Consider the following 20,481-nt stretch of genomic DNA (forward strand, 5'->3'; position numbering starts at 1 on the left):
CTATGCAATTGTTTCAGAACCAGAGTTTCATAAGGTTGTGTTAGTGAGAATGGGCAGTGATGTGAATGTTTACTGCATTTGCTTAATATATACAGTCCCACAGAAAAAACCATATATTCAAGAGGAATCAGGTACTCCAGTCTAGGTGATAGGGAACTGAGGCCAGATCTAGAATGGAAACTTGCAGTGTGGCTTTTCTTCTGCCTTGCTACCCTGGTCACCAGACCATTTTCTGAGGGCACAGCCTTCTATGGCTTAAAAGAGCCTTTTATACTCTCATCTTTCTAAGTTTTAGAGGACACCTACGCAGGTATTATATTGCCTGTCCTGATCCATATTGTACCACTTATCATTATTGTGAATATAACACAAACTAATGAGCTCCATATCTGTATTGGAAAGCTGGGAGAAGGAAGGAAAAGAAGACATAAATACAGACAATGGAAATCTTACATTTAGTTCCCATAGGGAACACTTACAGAAAACAGTGACAGTTTGCCCTTTGAAGAAACAAGAGTCTGTTTCCTCCTAGGAATTTATCTCAGGCCTCTAGTAAACCATGGGTGGCCTTCTATCTTTCTTAGGTTTTTATCATCAACCTGCTCCGAGACATAAAATATTTCCACTTCCGACCTGTGATGGACACATACATCCAGAAGCACTTTGCTGGAGCCCTGGCATATAAGTAGGTTGTATTTGATATCATTATTACAACTTGAGCAGAAAAACAAATTTTAAAAGTTCAGATGGAGCTAACAATCATTTAACTGACTCTTTAAACTTTACTTTTATAATTTTGGTAAAACATATGTAACATAAAATTACTATCTTAACCATTTTTTAAGTTTATGACTCTGTGTAATTAAATGCATATATTTATATTGTTGTGTAGCCATTATCAGAACTCTATCCATCTCTAGAACTCTTTTCATCTCATAAGCTGAGACTCTGTAAAACTCTGTAATAGTTAACAATAACACCTCCAATTCTCCCCAGCCTCTGGAAACCATTATACTGCCTCTGGATTTTTATTGCTCTAAGTACTTCATATAAGAATCAAAGTATTTGTCCTTTATTGAGTAGCTTGTTTCATTTAGGATGCCATAAAGTTTTATCCATGTTTCAGTATATGTCAGAATTTCCTGACTTTGAGCAACAGGGGTCTGGTTCTCCTTAGAGCCTTTGCCATGCTGTTGTCTGTCTGTCCATGGTATTAATAACTCTTCTAAAAAAAAAGCTTCTTGCCACCCAGAAACAAGAAAATGAATGAATAATGTTCTAGGGGATTTGTGTGTGTGTGTGTGTGTGTGTGTGTGTGTGTGTGTGTGTGTATTCTGCCCTTGAGATTCCATATGAATTTTAGCATGGGTATTTCTGTTTTTCCAAGAGCACACTGTTGGCATTTTTGATAGGAATTGCATCGAATCTATAGACCCCTCTGGATAGTGCTGGCATCTTAACAATATCCAACCCATGAGCAATGAGGTGCCTTTTCATTTATTGGTGTCTTATCTAATTTCTTTCAGCAATATTGTGTGGTTTTCAGTGTGTGTGTCTTTCACCTCCTTAGTTGAGTTTATTCATAAACCAGTTATTGTTCTTTTTGATAATATTATAAATGGAATTACTGGGTTTTTCAGATTATTTGTTGTTAGTATACAGAATACAAATGCAACTGATTGTTGATTTTATGTCTTGCAACTTTGCTTGAGTTCATGTATTAGTTCTAACTTTTTTACTAAATTTATTCTTTGAATGTTTTATGTATAAATATAATGCATTTTGATTACTCCCACCACCCCCCTCATATCTCCATCCTATCCTTGTCAACGCCCCCCCACCAAGTCTCTTTCCAACATTATTGTGTTTTGTGACCCACCATGTTTAATGAGGGCTGTCTGTATAAGCATGAGTGTGGAACTATCCACTGAAGCATGATGGGCTCACCAGTGACAATACAGCTGAAGACAATTACTCAACCACCCCAGTATCTATCAACAGCCAATAGTTCCTGGGGAGCCGTTAGCCACCCCCACCCCCACATCCATGACTGCCTATTGACAGGGCCAGTCTTGTTCAGACCCTGTGCAGGCAACCACTAGTGCTGTGAGTTCATGATTGCAATGACCATGTCATGCCCGAAAGATAGCATTTCACAGCTCTCCTTACTATCACCTGACTCTTAAATTCTTTCTGCTCTCTCTTCCTTCATGTTCTCTGATACTTAGAAAGGGTGATGTAGAGTCCTGTTTAGGGATGAACAATAAACAGCCACTTATTCTTGGCACCTTGAGTAGCCATGGCATTCTCTGCATTCACCACTGTTCTCCACAAAAAGAAGCTTCCCTGATCAAGGTTGACAGAACCACTTGCCTATGTGTATAAATATAAATTTTAGAAAATGATTTGATACCATGTCTATTTACCTAATTGTTCTAGGTAAAATGTCTAGAGCATGTTGAAATATGGCCCAAAAAACATGTTCTTGCCTTATATTATGTAGACTAGGCCATGTGGTATGAAGCTTATCCACCCATTCTGAAAACCTGTAAGAGTAAGAAACCCTCTTTCTTGTGTGGATTTGAAAGTTCTTTCTTTTTGGATCCTTGTTATGCTATACAGGACATCTGTCTCTTCTAGTAATCTCTCATTTCAAGGCCTTATCATGGTCCATTTAGTTGTGAGACTCTCCTAATAAAGCTAATTCTGAAGGGTAAATCATGTCAGCTCTTTTCTACAAACCTCTATTTCTTTTTCCTTTTTAATTATAACTCTCCTGACCCGGTAAACTCATTGCTTTCAAATGGCTTGTCCTCAGGAAATGAGATATGGAATGGAGTGACACTTAGAACTATACACTTTTATTCAGAGCCTACTAATCACTATTGTATATTCTGGAGACATAGCAAATTAAGACAAATCAAAATACATATACAACCCAAGTTGGGGGGGCAATGAAAATGGGAGAGCATGAGTGTAATTGCTAATTAAAATGTGGTAGCTCCTTATGGACAGAGAATGTTTGTCTATCTTAGATAAAATGAAAATTCCACACTGTAATGGATCCATCATTCCACACTGTAATGGATCCATCATTCTAGTTTATCAGAAGAATATTTTTTCCTAGTTGACAACTCTGTGTTGAATTTCCTATTTTACTAAATAGACATATCAGGCTGCATTGCCTTTTGATTAAAATTGATTTTCTGTAAATATTCACTTTCTCAGGGAGCTCATCCGCTGTTTGAAGTGGTACATGGACTGCTCAGCAGAACTGATTCGGCAGGACCACATTCAGGAAGCCATGCGGGTAATGTCCTGAGCTTGCCATATGTAAGGGGGCCACTCCTACAGTTATTTGTAAGTAATCTCATTGGTATGGTGCTCAAGTCAACTATAGATATCCCAGTATAGATACTGCCCTGCTTCTGGAATGAAGGTCTTGATCCAGGTAATTCCCGTTTTCTTGCCTTAGTTGTGCTCCAGAAGACCTTTATTTCTGATCATTTTATCTTAAAACAGGAAATACACATGGTTCCTGGCCTTCTTCCTCTGCAGTTGACTAGTTCTACCATTCCCTCCTATGGTAGTCATGAAATGTTTTTTTTTTAACTGTTAAATAAAAAGAACTGAGTAAGCACTATATGAAGGCAGTTGAAGATGATAATCTTAAAACCTTGGCCTTAAGAAGAACCTGGAGTCCTTCATGGTCTGATTGTCAGCATCTTGACTTGAATAGGTTCCCTGACAGTGCATCTTGCTCTGCATTGCTGGGTAGCTCCCACTGATAAGAGGCTGCTCACTGTGAGTTAACTCCAGTCTGTTAACTTCTTTTCATAGCTACTGCCTCTACTATAAAGAGCCATGTAAGAGGAAATTTTATCTTTTTTTGCTCAACTGTTTTCCAGAAGTTTTCATTCTACTAGGAATTTCCTTAAAGCAAGACTATATTTTCTCTATATGTTCCTGTCTTACCTTGTTACTTGAGTTATCTTTCCTTAAAGTTGCTTTATATTTCCCATCCTTTCTACATGGTAATAAAAGGAGAATGGCATAAAAGTCATTTTTTCTGCCTTCTTTTGATACCATATGATCTACACTAAGTTCAAGGCCTGTGTTTTTGTTCTTGTTCACATGGTACAATATATGAGAATAGGTAAAATTAAACCATAGATCTCTGTTTACTTTTCCTTGCCTCTTTCTACACACCCTGTAGACATCTGACGCTACAAGTTTCATTTTTCCCTCCTTCATACAAATGCTTAATAAATAGTTTCTCTTCTGGGAGCTAAGATGCAAACAAGAGTAAGATCAGCCTGCCCCCTAAAAAACTGAGTTAAATGCAAAAAATTCTGTGTAAGCCCATTAATTAATTGCTTAAGGACACTGTAGAAAATATGGAAGAAGATCCTCTAAAAATGGTACATTCTGGCGGTGCATGCCTTTAACCCCAGTACTTGGGAGGCAGAGGCAGGCGTATCTCTGAGTTCAAGGCCAGCCTGGTCTACATAGTGAGTTCCAGGACAGCTGGGGCTACAGGGAGACCCTGTCTCAAAAAGACCAAAAAAAAAAAAGGATACATTCAATCAATATTGCTCAGTATCTGCCATGTATCAAACACTGTATTAGTCCCTAGGGACTCACTAGAGCCCAAGCAGAAAAGACTGCCATTATAGACTTCCATCCAAGAGGGTGCAGAGGGAGGCACACAGTAGACATGTAAAACAGATAACACATAATGTTAGTGAGAAAATAAACTTGAGTACTATGAGGAAATTTTTAAAAATCATGGAACAGACTGGAGAAGAGATACTTCAGATCAAGGGCTTAGAGAAAGCTTCTCTGAGGTGGCAACCCATAATCTAAAATAAATGTAGTTACTGTGAATCAGCATTCCAGGCTAAGGAAATATGTTTTTTTGGTTTGGTTTGGTTTTGGTTTTTCATTTTTTCACTTTTTTATTGAGCTTTTTACATTTCATACAGCATTTCCCACTCAAATTCAGACCCCTCTCCCATCTGTGCTTCCCCCTATCCTCCCACTGAACCCTATGCACTCTGCCATACATGCTGAGTCCTATTCATTCAGGTGTTTGTACCCAAATGTCCTTCAGTGTAAATGCGTCCACTAGAGACTAGTCTGAGGAAACATGTTTAAAAGCATGAGCTGGGCTAGTGAAAATGACTCTTCAGGTCAAAGCCCTTGTCACACAAGCCTGAGGACCTGAGTTTGATCCCCACAACCCATGTAAAGGTGGAAGGAGAAGTGACTTCACAGAGTTTTCCTCCCACCTCCACATACTCGATATGGTACTTGCAATCTCACACAGATTCATTCTCATTCTCTCTCTCTCTCTCTCTCTCTCTCTCTCTCTCTCTCTCTCATAGAGAGTGGTGAAGAGTTTGGGTTTTCAGTAAACCAGACGCAGCCAAAATGACCAAATCAGGGACTTTCAAGGGTTTGATTGGATGTGAATGGAAACAGAAAGGGAAACTGAAGCTGATTCCAAGGGGTCGTGTAGTTTAGCTGGGTTGGCCATTTATGGATAATTCTGGTGATCAGGTTTCATTACAATGAAGGAAGAATTCTGTCTAGGGAAACAGTTTTATAAAGTGCTTTCATACTTGTTTTTTCCACTTTTAAAACAGTTCTTTAAAGCCAGGCATGGTAATGCACACCTTTAAACCCAGTACTGGGAGGCAGAGGCAGGCAGATCTCTGAGTTCAAGGCCAACCTGGTCTACATAAAGTTCCAAGCCAGCTGGGGCAACAGGGACACCCTGTCTCAAAAAGACCAAAAAACAAACAAAAACTGTTCTTTAATATCTCCATCACTAAAGTTTCATCAGCCATTTCTTCTTTTTCATCAGATTTCGAGTCTTGATCAAACTAGTAAGTCTACATCTGATCCTGTTTCCATGCTTCTTCATAGGATACATGCTCCTGTGAAGCATGCTTCACCACACACACAAATATCTTCCCCTCTCCCTTCCCCAGCCACACTCTCAGACATGCACACACATAGAAAAGTTGCAATCACTTTTATGATCTCTTTTCCTTTCAGATTTATTAACTTGAGTAGAAAAGGAAAGGGTAGCTACTTTAGCCACAGTTAAGTGCTCTATTGTCTCCATACAGGGTTGGGGAAAAACCCCTTGACTCTTCAACAAATTCCCTAAGATTCCCTGCTTTTGACCAAGATGGTGCTAATCCTAATAATCAGAAGAAGTAAGGAAGGAAGGGAGAAGTCAGGTAGTGATGGAAGATTGAAAGTGGGTTTGTTTTCCATGCTTCATCCTGGTTGTACAAGATCTTCTTTGACACCATTCTGTGCTACTCTGTATACTGTTTTATATTGTAGAACTTAGTAAGAGAACTAAGCCATTATGTTTAAAAGATGTGAGCATCTTTGTTATCAGATTCTGCCCTTCTGAAACTAGTAAATAATTCAAGCTGCTTAGTACATCTCTTGTGCTAGCTGTTTCAGGCCGAAAAGCGAGTAAACAACTGGGCAGTGGTGAAAAGAAAACATTTTCTTTTTGAAAATCTAAGATGTGTATAGTATATACTAGATTTTCTTACCTCTCAGATATCCTAAGTTTTCATTATTTAATCTAGCTTATTTTCTCGTCTGTTTCCCACGTTCCACATAATTACTGATCCTTTCTTCCCTCCAGGGGTTAGGCATCTGTTCTAGTTTGTTTCTCCATTGCTGTGACAAAATACTCTGACCAATACCAACTTGGGGAAGCAAGAGTTTATTTAGCTTACATCTCCCAGGAAGCATAGGCCCACCTGCCCAGGGGTGGCACCACCTGCAGTAGGCTGGGCCCTCACATATCACTCAACAGTCAAGAAGATGCCCCATAGACATGGCCATAGGCCAGTCCAATGGAGGCAATTCCCCAATTCAGGCTTCCTCCACCCCGGTGTGTCAAGTTGACAACTAAAGCTGTCCAGCACTGCATCTGACAGACAATAAGATACTCCACAGGCTCACACTCTATTCCTAGGCATGCAAATCTTTCTAGGTCTCAGGATATTTTTGTCTTGTTAAAAAAATATCTTCTACTTCACTGATTTAAAATAGGCATAAGTTGGTAAATGAAACTGGGTCTCAGTATTTCATACTTTCTGCTGCATGGGCATGAAGAGTCACCATAATATAGATAAAGTAGAGCTGTGGCAGAGCCTACAGTATCCATCTGGACTTAAAAATTAATAGACTATTAATTTTTCTATTAATAATAGAAAGGTTCTCTATTCACCAAATGTTAAAAGGCTGCTGGAACAGGGGCTCTAGCACTGCATAAGGCTACTGTATTTGTTAACTTTTCTCATTACTGGGATCAAATAGCTAAAAATAAAAGAACTTATTTTGGCAATTCAGAGAAGCATTGTTCATCATGACAGGTATAACAACAGGAGTAGCTTGGTCTGTAACACTTTGCAAGCAAAGAAAGAAGAAAGCAGGCCCTCATCTGACTTTCTCCCTGATCTTTTAAAACATCATTTTTTTATTTGGTGGAGGCTCACGCCAGGGTGTACATTTGGAAGTCAGAGGATAGCTTGTGGGAATTGAAGATCAAACTCAGGTTGTCAGACTTGGTGGTAGGTACCTTTATCACTGAGACATCTTGTTAGGCCCCTTTCCCCTTTTTATTCAGTCATACACCCAACCCATGCAGTGATGCCTCCCACATTAGAGTGGGTCCTCCCTCCTCAGGTGAAACCTCGGTGGAAATGCCTTCAAAGACATGCCAGGGGTATGACTCCTAGGTGATAGTGAGTCTAGTGAAGATTAATCATCACAAGCCACACATTGCAATTTCTTCCATAGACTCTTTGTATATAAGTCTGGATTTTCTAAACTAAAATTACCCATGCCAATAGATCTTCTAACAGGTCATAAGAATGTAGCTTTGAGTTGTTTCCTTCTATATGTTTAAAGTAACTGGCTTCCACTTGTTTTATCCATTGTTTCTGCCTTTCAATTATCTGGGATAATGTGGCATTTCTTTAATTAGAAGACAGTCTTGGGTCTTGAATCTATTCTCTTAAAAGGGAATTACTCTGTTAATAAACATCAGCCAAGTTACAGGGTTCCATCAGAATCACATTCTGCTCCCAAGCCATTTCATGGGAACTTTATTTTCTGTATTGTCCATGAACTGTTAATGGCAGATGTCATGGTTGGAAAGAATGGAGAGTAGATCTGTCAGGCCCACTGACTGCTATACAAGCTAGAACAAGGTTTCTCCAGAATTCTTTGACCTCTTCTAAGAAGGCAGTCCCTGTGCTAGACCCCAGATATAGCCTAAAGATACAAAAGACCCCTTAAAGGACCTCTCCTTACAATAAACTCAAGGAGTTATGACAGATTTGGCAGCACATGCCTATAATCTCTACACTCTGTGCCAACAGATGGTGGGTTTGAGGTCAGCCTGGGCTGCATAGCAAGACCCTGACTCAAAATAATAAAGAATAATGAATAATAATAATAATAATAATAATAATAATAAAAGTAGTAGTTAACATCTTGTCCTTGGAATTTTTCATTTTCTGCCCTTAAGAACATACAAAGAGATCCTTGCATCCTGTTCTCTTTCTAGCCTTGGGCACAGGTCCACTTTTGCTTAGTACCCCAGATCTTTGGACTACCCTCTTAGCCCAGACTCACCCACTGCATCCTGATCCCCTGCACCCAGACCAGCTCAATCCTTCAGTCTAGTTTCTTAGAGCCTTCACAGGCTATCCCCATCCCCAATTTGCCTTTGCACACCTGAGACCGCCTTCTTTCCTGGATGTTCCCACCCCCAACTTGCCTGGGATTCCAGAGACCAGCCTTCTCTCCCTGGTAAGTCTAATTCTGCCCAATGCGCCTTGACGCCCCCACAACCTGAGCAAATCTATTTTCTCCACCCCATATCCTGTTCTCATTCTAGCCTTGGGTACAGGCCCACTTTTGCTCTTAGCACCCCAGATCTCTGGACTACCTTCTTAGTCCAGACCCACCCACTGTGTCCTGATCCCCTGCACTCAGACCTACTCAATTTTTCAGTCGAGTTTCTTAGAACCTTCACAGGCCATCCCCACCCCCAATTAGCCTTTGAACTCCTTAGACACAGCCTTTTACCCTGGCTGTCCATAACACCAACTTACCTTGAATTGCCTAACAACCTTCTTCCCTAGTAAGTCTGATCCTACCCATAGCACCTTGACTCTCCAAGAACGAGGAACTCCAATCTCCTGGATTCTAGATCCTGTTATCCTTCTAACCTTGGGCATAGGCCTGCTTTTGCTCTTAGCACCTCAGATACCTGCACTGCCCTCCTTTTTTTTTCTTTTTTTCTTTTTTCTTTTTTTTTTTTTTTTAATCTTTTTGAGACAGGGTCTCCCTGTAGCCCTAGCTGACCTGGCTCACTATGTAGACCAGGCTGGACTTGAACACACAGAGATCACCTTGGATTAAAGATGAGCACCACCACACCTGGCTGGACTACAGTCTTAACTCCCATTGGGGATGAGCTTTCCAGATGATGCTGTGTTCATCACCCTACACTGGGACCACCTACAGTCCCTTCCACTGCTGAAGGGTTAAGCTTCCCTTCCCTTTAGTAGGGTCCCAGACCTTTGTAGACTGCCTGAGATTGCCTGAATTCAGCCTCCAACCAGCAAGCTTCTCACATTTTTCTGTGCCTGCTGACTAGAGGGGCCTAGACCTTAGGAGGAAAACTGAGAGCATCTGATTCTCACCTGACTTGGGCCTCTGCAGGAACTCCTGAGTAGCTGGATTAGAGCCATCTGGCCTCTCTAATATAAAATCAAAAGAGAGAATCTGAAGCCAAGACCAACCAGCTTTTCATGCCCAATAAGAACAAAGGCACATCAAGTATACAAACAAAAACAGACATAAACTCAACAAAGGAAGGCTTGAGTCTCTCACCAGAATCAGAAACAACAAAAGAAATCCACATGCCAAAATCACAATGAAAAAATAATAATATGAAAAACCCAAATAATATGTCCCCACTAAACACCAACAGTCCTATAGAGAAGTTCTACAATGAAAACCCTCTAGAAATAACCCAGGACATAGAATTCAAAAGAACAATTATAGATATGATCAAAGAATTCAATGAGTTTAAAAAACACACAAACAAATCAAAGAACTGAAAGAAGATAGGGATAAACTTCTAACTGAATTCATGAAAGAGAAATATTGAAGAAAACTAAGGCTGAAATGAAGAAGGAAGTGAAACACTCAGTAAGCCAATTAGAAATGACCGGAGAAAGCCTCATCAATAGAATGAATGAAATGGAAAACAGAATTATCAAAATTGGATGATAAAGTTGACGAATTGGACCACTCAAGCAAAGATTATGAAAATTTTAAGAAAACACAAGAATGGAATTGCTAGGAAATCTGAGACATCATGAAAAGACTACATTCACACATCATAGGCGTAGAGAAAGGAAGAAGGATCTCAGGATAATGGTGTGGACCAGATCTTCATCAGGATTGTAGAAGAAAATTTCCCAATATTAAAGAAAGACCTGCCCATACAAATACAAGAAGCATATAGAACGCCAAATAGGACCAGAAAAGAAACTTCCCATGGTATATCATAGTAAAAACACTAAATGTACAGAACAAAGAGAGAATACTGAAACTACAAAAGAGAAATAATAAGACACATAAAGAAAAACCAATCAGAATTACAGCTGACTTTTCAGTGCAAACAATGAAAGCCAGAAGAGCCAGGACCCAGTTCTAAATGACCACAGATGCCAACCCAGAATACTTTACCCAGAAAAGATGTCTATTATAGTTGAAGGGGAAAGAAAAATCTTCCACTACATAGATAAGCTGAAAGAATTCATGTCCACAAAACCAGCCCCTCAGAGAATTCTTAAAGCAATACAAAGAGTTGAAGAAAGGAACAACTATGCCCAGGGGTCAACAGAAAAAAACTAAATGAAGGTGTAACTGTGAAAACACAAAGTTAAACCAAGAATCCAAACAGAAATTATAAGGATTAGAACCTATACACATCTTTCAATAATAACTTTAAATATCAATAGACTGAACTCCTCGGTCAAAAGACACAGGCTAGTTGAATCTTTTGTTGTGTGCAAGAAACCCATCTCACCTTCAAGGACAGGTACTACCTTAAGGTAAAAGGATGGAAAAAAATATTTCAAGAAAATGGCACTAAGAAACAAATAGGATTTGCATTTCTAGTATCTGACAAAATAGACTTCAAACTAAAACCAATCTGAAGACATAAAGAAGGCCATTTCATTCTGATCAAAGGAACAATTGAAGATATTACAATCATGAACATAAATGCACCAAACTCTGGTGCACCCAACTTCATTAAAACAATACCACAGGACTTTAAGATACAGATTAATCCCAACTCACTAATAGTAGGGGACTTAAATACCCCACTGTCTCCATTATACAGGTCAACCAACAAAGAATAAACAGAGAGACATATGAATTAAACAATACCATACATCAAATGGGCCTAACAGACATTTATCAAATATTCCACCCAAGCACCAAAAAAATACTTTCTATTCAGCATTCTATGGAACTTTCTCCAAAATTGACCACATACTAGGGCAAAAAACAAGCCTCACCAAATACAAAAAAAAAAAAACCTGAAATAATTCCATGCATTCTATCAGACCACAGTGCAATAAAGCTTAAAATCAACACCAGAAGAAGCCCTAGTAACTGCATGAACTAATGGAGATGAAACAACACACTCCTGAATGATGAATGGATCAAAGGAGAAATTAAGAAAGAAATAAAAGTATTCCTGGAACTAAATCAAAAGGACAATACAACACAACAAAACCTCAGGAACACTTTAAAAGCAATCCTAAGAGGGAAATTTGTAACTCCTAAGTGCCTGAATTAAAAAAAATCAAAAAGAGCTCAAATAAATGACAGTGCAACTCAAGACTCTTGAAAAGCAAGAACAAATGAAACCCAAACCAACAAACAAGAAGAAATAACAAAAATCAGAGCAGAAATTAATGAAATAGAAACAAAGAAAACAATACAAAGAATCAATAAATCAAGAGCTGGTTCTTTGAAATGATAAACAAGAAAGACAGACCCTTAGCCCAGTTAACCAAAAGAAAGAAAGAGCAACTTCAAGAAAATCAGAGATTAAAGGGAAAACATCACAACAGACAATAAAAAGATCCAGAACATTATAAGGAAATACTTTAAAAACCTATACACTATTAAGTTTGAAAATCTAAAAGAAAAGGATGTACATCTAAAATCTTGGGAATCACCAGAGCTAAACCAAGAAAAGATCAACAGCTTAAACCCACCCATAACGTATAAGGAAATTGAAACAGTAATACAAAACCTCCCAACTAAAAAAAGCCTAGGCCCAGATGAATTCATGGCAGAATTCTATCAGATATTTTAAAAAGATCTATATCCAATACTATTTATATTATTCAAAAACATTGAAACGGAGAGAGAACTCCCAAATTCCCTCTGTGAAGCCAGCATCACTCTAATACCAAAACCAGGTAAAGATAGAACAAAAAAGAGAACTATAGACCGATACCCTTAATGAGCAAAAATTCTCAACAAAATACTTGCAAATTGCATAGAGACACACATCAAAAAGTTCATCTACCATGATCAAGTTGACTTTATTCCAGAAATGCAGAGATGGTTCAATATATGTAAGTCAATAAACATCATAAATCCTGTAAATGGACTCAGACAAAAATCACTTGGTCATTTTAATAGATGCAGAGGAGGCCTTTGACAAAATTCAACATGGCTTTATGATAAAAGTCCTAGAGGGAATTGAACTGAAGGGAACATACCTCAACATAATTAAAGCTATATACAGCAAACCTACAGCCAACACCATCCTATATGGAGGAAAACTGGAATCATTCTTGACTAAAATCAACAATTAGTCAAGGCTGTCTACTCTCTCCGCTCCTTTTTAGTATAGTGCTTGAAACTCTTGATAGAGCAATATGACAAAAGAAGGAAATGAAAGGAGTACTAATCGGAAAAGAAGAGGTCAAATCCCTTTTTGCAGATGATATAATATTATACCTAAGAGATGCCAAAAATTCCACCAGAAAACTAGAAATGTTCAACACTTTCAGTAATGTGTCAGGATATAAAATTAATCTACAAAAATTAGTGGCCTTTCTATATACCAATAACACACAAATGGAGAAAGTACATGGAAACCTTCCCATTCACAGTAGCCTCAAAATAAATAAATAAAATATCTCAGAATAAACCTGACCAAAGACATTAAATATCTCTATAATGAAAATTTGAAATCTCTAAAGAAAGAGATTGAGGAAGACATCAGAAGATGGAAGGACCTCCCCCATGCTCATGGATTGGAAGAATTACTATTATGAAAATGGCCATCCTGCCAAAAACCATTTATATATTCAGTGAAATGCCAATCAAAATCTGTATGACATTCTTCACAGAATTAGAAAAAAAAATCCTAAAATTCATATGGAAGCACAAAAGACCCTGTATAGCCAAAGCAACCCTGAGCACAAAAAGGAATGTTGGGGGCATTACGATATCATATTTCAAACTTTAGTCATAAAAACAGCATGGTACTGACACAAAAATAGACTCATAGATCAATGGAACATAATTGAAGACCCAAACATGAGTACATGCAATTTCAGCCACCTGATATTTGACAAAGGGGCCAAGAACATTCACTGGAGGAAAGACAGCATCTTCAGCAAATGGTGCTGGCAAACTGACCTTCACCTGTAGAAGAATGAAACTAAACCCCTATCTTTCACCTTGCATAAATGTCAACTCCAGATGGATCAAAGACCTCAATGTGAAACCTGAAACTCTGAAATTTTAGAAGAAAACATTGGCAAAAACCTACAAGATATAGGTGTAGGAAAGGTCTTTCTAAATCGGACATCAGTTGCTCAGGAATTAAGGTCAGGAATCGACAAGTAGGACCTCATTAAATTGAAAAGCCTCTCTACAGCAAAATAAACCACCAAGTAAGTGAAGAGAAAACTCACAAAGTAGGAGAAAATCTTCACCAGGGACACATCTGACAGAGGCTTAACATCCAGAATATATACAGAAGTCAAACAAACAAGAAAGCAAGTAACCCAATTAAAAGATGGGCTAAAGGATCTGAACAGAGTTCTCAAAAGAAATAAAGGTAGCTAAGAAACATCTTTAAAAATGTTCACCATCATTATTAATTAGGGAAATGCAAATTAAAAACACTTTAAGATTTCATCATACCCAAGTCAGACTGGCTAAGATCAAGAGAACAGATGATACCAAATGCTGGAGAGGATGTGTGGAAAGAGGAACTCTAATCCACTGCTGGTGGGATTTTAAACTTGTTCAACCCTTAGTTTCCCTTAGCCTGTATTTTAATTGGCTCACTTACTTTCTTGATTCCATAAGGAAACAGAGTTTTCCAGACACCTGGTTAGTTACACATATGAACTCACAGCAGTGGTGACAGCATGCACAAGCCCATGCAAGCTCAAACCAGACAAAAATCCCAACATAGACATGGGCAGGTGGGTAAGAAACCCAAACCAACCTAAGGAACTTTTGGCAACTAATGGCTTTTGGGAGGGGGAGAAACAGTCTTACAGAGATGAGACTGTTGCAAGGTTAACAAGGCTCCAGCGGAAGGATCCTCACTGAAGTTCATTTGGGAACAGAAATCAGACTCTATAGGCCATATTATAAATGTAAATATATAGTATAACAGAGTACATTAAATTGGGTGGGGAGCAGAAAGGGGAGGTGCAGATAGGAGAAAGGATCTAAATACTATCAAATTATATGAAAATCAGAAAAATTCAATAAAAGTTTAAATAAATAGCAAAGTGCCTATCCATAGTTTTTGCTGTTTCTTTGCCCTGTTTTTTGTTTGTTTTTTTGTTTGTTTGTTTGTTTGTTTTTGGTCTTTTGAGACAGGGTCTCCCTATAGCCACAGCTGTCATGGAACTTCCTATGGAGACCAGTTTTTGGTCTCAATCTCATAGAGATCCACCTGCCTCTGCCTCCCAAGTGCTAGAATTAAAGGTGTGTGCCACCATGCCCAGCTTTGCCCTTTCTTTCTATTTGAGTTCTTGGCCATCTTTAATGCTTCTCCATTACTTTTCCTTTCATTTTTCTAGGCCTTGGAGTACCTTTTCAAGTTCATTGTACAGTCACGTATCCTGTACTCACGAGCTACTTGTGGAATGGAAGAGGAACAATTCCGGTCCAGCATCCAAGAGCTTTTCCAGTCCATCCGGTTTGTGCTGAGTTTGGACAGCAGAAACTCAGAAACACTCCTTTTCACTCAGGTCTGTGAGCTGTGAGGAAGTTGTGTGGAGTTTTGTGGTGGTTTTAGTTTTATATCTTTCTGTTTTCTTTTTCTTTATTTTAAATTAAATTTTGTGAATTTTATAAATATATTTAGATATTATTTTCAATTTCTGTATTCTAATATCTATCAAGGCCTACAGAGTTAGTTTTTTGTCCCTATTTAAATGCCCTTCAGTGTGGGTTTTATATCTTTCTAAATTGAGTTAGTGGTTTGACATGTATATAATGCATTCTAATTACCCACTCCCAACCTTCTGTTATCTCCCTTCTATCCCTGTCAACCCCCTGTGTCTCCCTACTAGTCCCTTTTCCAGATTCATGACTTTTGGTTTGGTTTTGTGACCTAGTTTAACCAGGGCCATTTGTGTAACCTTTGTACTGGGATTATCCATTGGAGCCTAGTGGGGCCGTAACTGAGGACAATGACTTCCTTCTCCCCGAATCTGTTAGTAGCAAACAGTTCAGCAGTGATGAATAGGGCCTCCTGAGCCCCTCCGTCCATGAGTCTTACTGTTGATAGGCCTATTCTTGTGCAGATGCCATTCAGGCTTCTAAAGCTGCTGTGTGGGAAAGTTTTACTGCTGAATTATTTGTCTGCTTTAGTGGGCGACATCTTTGACCTCTGGTTTCCCGAGTTTAAGAAGCCCTGTCAAGATCTTGTGTATTGACATGCTGCTCTTTACTTGAAAGCCAGCTTTTACCTCTGCTATGAGGTATAAAACAGTTTCGTGACTTTATGTTAAAGAAGCAGCAGACATTTGTTACTATGAGCTCTCTTTAGACCAGTTTACTTAGCTACCATACTGTTATGGACATCTTATTCATAGGAGATATATATTTTTGTTTGAATGTTTTTCATACAAAGCATTTTTTTATTTAATAACCACATGATTAGAAGAAGCATTTCATTACAGCTTTAACATATTCAATAACATTTTCCAGAGCAAGGATACATCTCTTCCAAAAGTGGCCATAAAATGTTTAGGTTCACAGATGAATTAATACAGTTATACAATATTGAACTCAGTATAGACCCTGTAAGACATAAAATTGAATGAGCTTTTAACTTTGAAAAAATGTCTCCATTTCATTTTAAAATATGCTGTTTCTTACAGAAAAATTCATTTTTAATGCTACTAATGCTTAGATGTTTGCACATGTGTCTCTAATCTCTATATATCTGATTATTACTAGTCACAGTGGGTTACACTCGGATCCTTGGCACCTAAGTATGGATATAAAGTCATCAGGTAGATGTCAATAGTAATGTTTATAACCTCTACTAATTAACATGAAGTAAATTTTTAGACTTCCTTCTCAAATATAACTCATTTTTTTATTTGTTGATTTTTTTGTGTGTATATCATACAGAACATCTCATACAATCTTACTCATCTACATACCCACTTCCCAAATGGCACCCTCCCATACCACAACCCCCCCACTGGAGCCCATACACTCTGTCATCCCAGTTACTGTCCACTGTGTTGTTGGCACCCCCAGCCATTCCCCAGGACTGGTCCGTCCACTGAATCTAGTCAGCCTATCTAGAGATCCTTCTTTTAGGAAGATCAGCTGTTCCTCATCTAGCAGCAATCAGTTGTCAGTATTCCTTTAGATAAGATTGGGGTCTGATGTTCATTTTCCCAGTTCTGTGCTGGGTTACTGTCAGGGAGTCTCTTGGGCCACCCTGGCCAACAACTCAAAGGAAGGTATCTCCTGTCTGGCATTGTTTCTTGTTATGTAGCCTTTAGCTATAAATATGGATTCTTAATTTTTGTTGACCCCTTTAGTCTTTGGTTATACTTTCCTTTTGGTATTTAAGACCATACAATTGGCCCAGATAAACCAATTTATTTTTACTCTTAAGGTCACTTGAGGATCTGTTCCTCAGGGGTCACATGGGCTTGGGAGGTGCCCCGGGCTCCTTTCTTTTACCAGTTCCAACTATGTGATGATAAGTCAAAGGTCCTGCTCGACCATGGTTGGCTTCGCTTGGAAGCATGGAGGAAATGGTTCCTCCGTGTTGACCCTCCTCTTTATAGACTGGACACTGGTTCAAGTCCATCTGGTGGGGTCTCCTCAGCTTCCTTGATCAAGAGAACAGGTGACTCACCACAGTTACAGGACATTTTGAGAGATGCTCAAAGTCCCCTGGAACTTAGTTGACCAAGGAGGGCAAGGAGCAAAAGCTGTCCTTTATGTCCCTCTGAACAAATTAGTATATGCCTCAAATTATTATATGACTATTAAATGTCCAAGAAGGTTAGTTCTACCAGTCTGGTACTTTTAATTACCATGTGCCCTGTAGATAAAGCTTAGGCAAAGACCAAACGTTCTCAGATAAATCTTGCCTAGACATATATTTTATTCTTTGATCTAGTTGTATGTACAATATTTCAGTAGGTTGTGGAACTAATATGGTTTCTTCTGGTTTTTTAAATACTAGCTAGGCATTATTTATCTTTCACATTATCTAACCTTTCCACCACAGTTTCTGCATTAAAAGTGCCCCCATTTTTCCCATTTATCCCTTAATAATACCCTTATCCTACGGTCCCACCTCTCTTGAGATCCCCTAGGTTCCTTGTATAACCTTCCCTCCTCCCCTTCCATGAACTAACCCAATTTTTATCAATATCTCCCTTATTGACACCTGTTTCCTACTGTTCTTCTCTTTCAGATTCTCTCTTTTCCTTTATGTCCCTGGTTCTTTTTCATTATCCTGACTCCTGTAGTTATGTCTGGATACATAATCACTTATCAGGATTTGGTACTAGGATCTGCATATGAGGGGGAACATATGCTGTTTTTCTGGTTTTGGGGGGGGCGGGGTTTGGAGTCTGTGTTACTTCACTTAGTATAACGGTTTCGAGTTCCATCCATTTACCTGGAAATTTCATAATTTAATCTTTCTTTACTGCTAAGTAGAACTCCATCGTATAAATGAACCATTTTCATTATCCACTCATCAGTTGAAGGACAATTAGGTTGCTTCCATCTCTTAGCTTTTGTGAAAAAAAGCAGCACCACACATGGATGTACAATTGTCTCTGCAGTAGGATGAGTTCTTTGGGTATATGCCAAGGAGTGGTATAACTGGGTCAAATGGTAGGTTCCTTTGTAGTTTTTAAGAGTTCTCCATACTGCTTTCCATAGGGGTTGAACAAGTTTGAAGCCCCACCAGCAGTGGATGAGTGTTCCCATTTCCCCACATCCTCTCCAACATTTGGTATCATTTGTTCTCTTGATCTTATGCAGTCTGACTGGGGTAAGATGAAATCTTAAAATTTTTTAATTTGCATTTCCCTAATTAATAGTGATGTTGAACACCTTTTAAGATGCTTCTTAGCTGTCTTTATTTCTTTTTTAATGATTTTTTAAATTATTTATTTAATAATCACATACTTAGAAGCATTTCATTACAACAGCATTGACATATTCAATAACAGTTTCCTGAGCTAAGATGCAACTCTTTCAAAATTTGCTATACATTTTTAGGTTTACAGTTGAATTATTACAGTTATACAATATTGTATTCAGTATAAACCCTATAAGACATAAAATTAAATGAGGTTTTAACCTTTAAAAAAGATCTCCATTTCTTTATTAAAATATAGTTTCATACAGAAAAATTCATTTTTAATGCTATTGACATTAAGATGTTTGAACATGCATTACTAATCTCTATATATCTGATTATTACTAGTCACAGTCGGCTACTTTCTGAGCTCCTTGGCATCTAAGCATGGATATAAAGTCATCAGGTAGATTTCAGTGGTAATGTTTTTCACATCTACTAAGTATTAAGGAGCAGATTTTTATGCTTTGAAGAATTTGTTTAATTTAAACATTTTTTAAATTTTAATAACTATGTGATTAGATGAAGCATTTCATTACAGCTTTAACATATTCAGTAATACACTCCAGAGCAAGAGTACATCTCTTTCAAAAGTGGGTGCAAGTTTCAAGGTTCACAGTTGAATTAATACAGTTATACAATATTGAACTCAGTATAAGCTCTGTAAGACATAAAATTGAATGAGTTTTTAACCTTTAAAAAAGATCTCCATTTCATTTTAGAATATAGTGTTCCTTGCAGAAAGATTCCTTGTTTTTGCTACTAACACTGAGATGTCGGCGCATGCATCTCTAATCTGTTTGTATCTGATTATTATTAGTCATAATCGGTTGCACTTGGATCCTTGGCGCCTGTGTATGTCTATAAAGTCATCGGGTAGATTTCAGTGGTAATCGTTATCACTTCTACTAATTAGTGTGATGTAAATTTCCATGTTTCCTCCTCAAATATAATACCTTTTAATTTGTTGATTTTTTGTGTGTGTATATCACACAGAACCATCTTATTCAACTATACACCCACTTCCCAGATGGCTCCCTCCCCCAACTAGAGCCCTTATACTGTGATATCCCTGTTACTGTCTGCTGTGTTGTCTGCACCCCCAGCCATTCCCCACTACTTGCCCTTCTCAGAGGTGAATCTAGTCAGCCTATCTAGAGGTCTTTGTTTTAGGACGGTCAGCTGTTCTCATCTAGCAGCAATCTGTTGTCAATATTCCTTTATATAAGATTGGAGTCTGCTGTTCATCTTCCCAGTTCTATGCTGGGTTACTATCTGGGAATCCCTTTGGCGACCGTGGCCAACAACTCAAAGGAAGGTATCTCCTATCTGGCATTGTTGCTTGTTATGTAGCCTTTAGCTATGCGTATGGACTCTTAAGAAATTATATTGGCCCCTTTAATCTTTGGTTATACTTTCCTTTTGGGTGTTTAAGGCCACACAGTTGGCCCAGATAAGCCAATTTATTTTTACTCTTAAGGTCATTTGAGGATCTGTTCCTCAGGGGTCACATGAGTTTGGGAGGAGCCCCTGGCTCCTTTCTTTTCCAGTTCTGCCTATGTGAAGATAAGTCAAAGGTCCTGCTCAACCATGGTTGGCTTTGCTTGGAAGCATGGAGGAAATGATTCCTCTGTGTTGACCCTCCTCTTCATAGACTGGACACTGGTTCAAGTCCATCTGGTGGGGTCTCCTCGGCCTCCTTGATCAAGAGGACAGGTGACCCA

General features: G+C 38.5%; 1 protein-coding gene across 1 annotated transcript in view; it reads left to right on the plus strand.

Moving 5' to 3' along the window:
* The window catches only part of Dock3 (dedicator of cytokinesis 3), a 480,991-nt gene that overhangs the window by 348,762 nt on the left and 111,748 nt on the right, over nucleotides 1-20,481 (plus strand). Inside the window, exons 20-22 of the mRNA XM_029554349.1 lie at nucleotides 585-685; nucleotides 3,229-3,310; nucleotides 15,204-15,374. Of these exons, the coding sequence (XP_029410209.1) occupies nucleotides 585-685; nucleotides 3,229-3,310; nucleotides 15,204-15,374 (354 nt within the window). The remainder of the gene's footprint in view (nucleotides 1-584; nucleotides 686-3,228; nucleotides 3,311-15,203; nucleotides 15,375-20,481) is intronic.

The sequence above is a fragment of the Nannospalax galili genome, unplaced genomic scaffold (genome assembly GCF_000622305.1).
Source record: "Nannospalax galili isolate Female #2095 unplaced genomic scaffold, S.galili_v1.0 scaffold851, whole genome shotgun sequence".
Lineage (NCBI taxonomy): Eukaryota > Metazoa > Chordata > Mammalia > Rodentia > Spalacidae > Nannospalax > Nannospalax galili.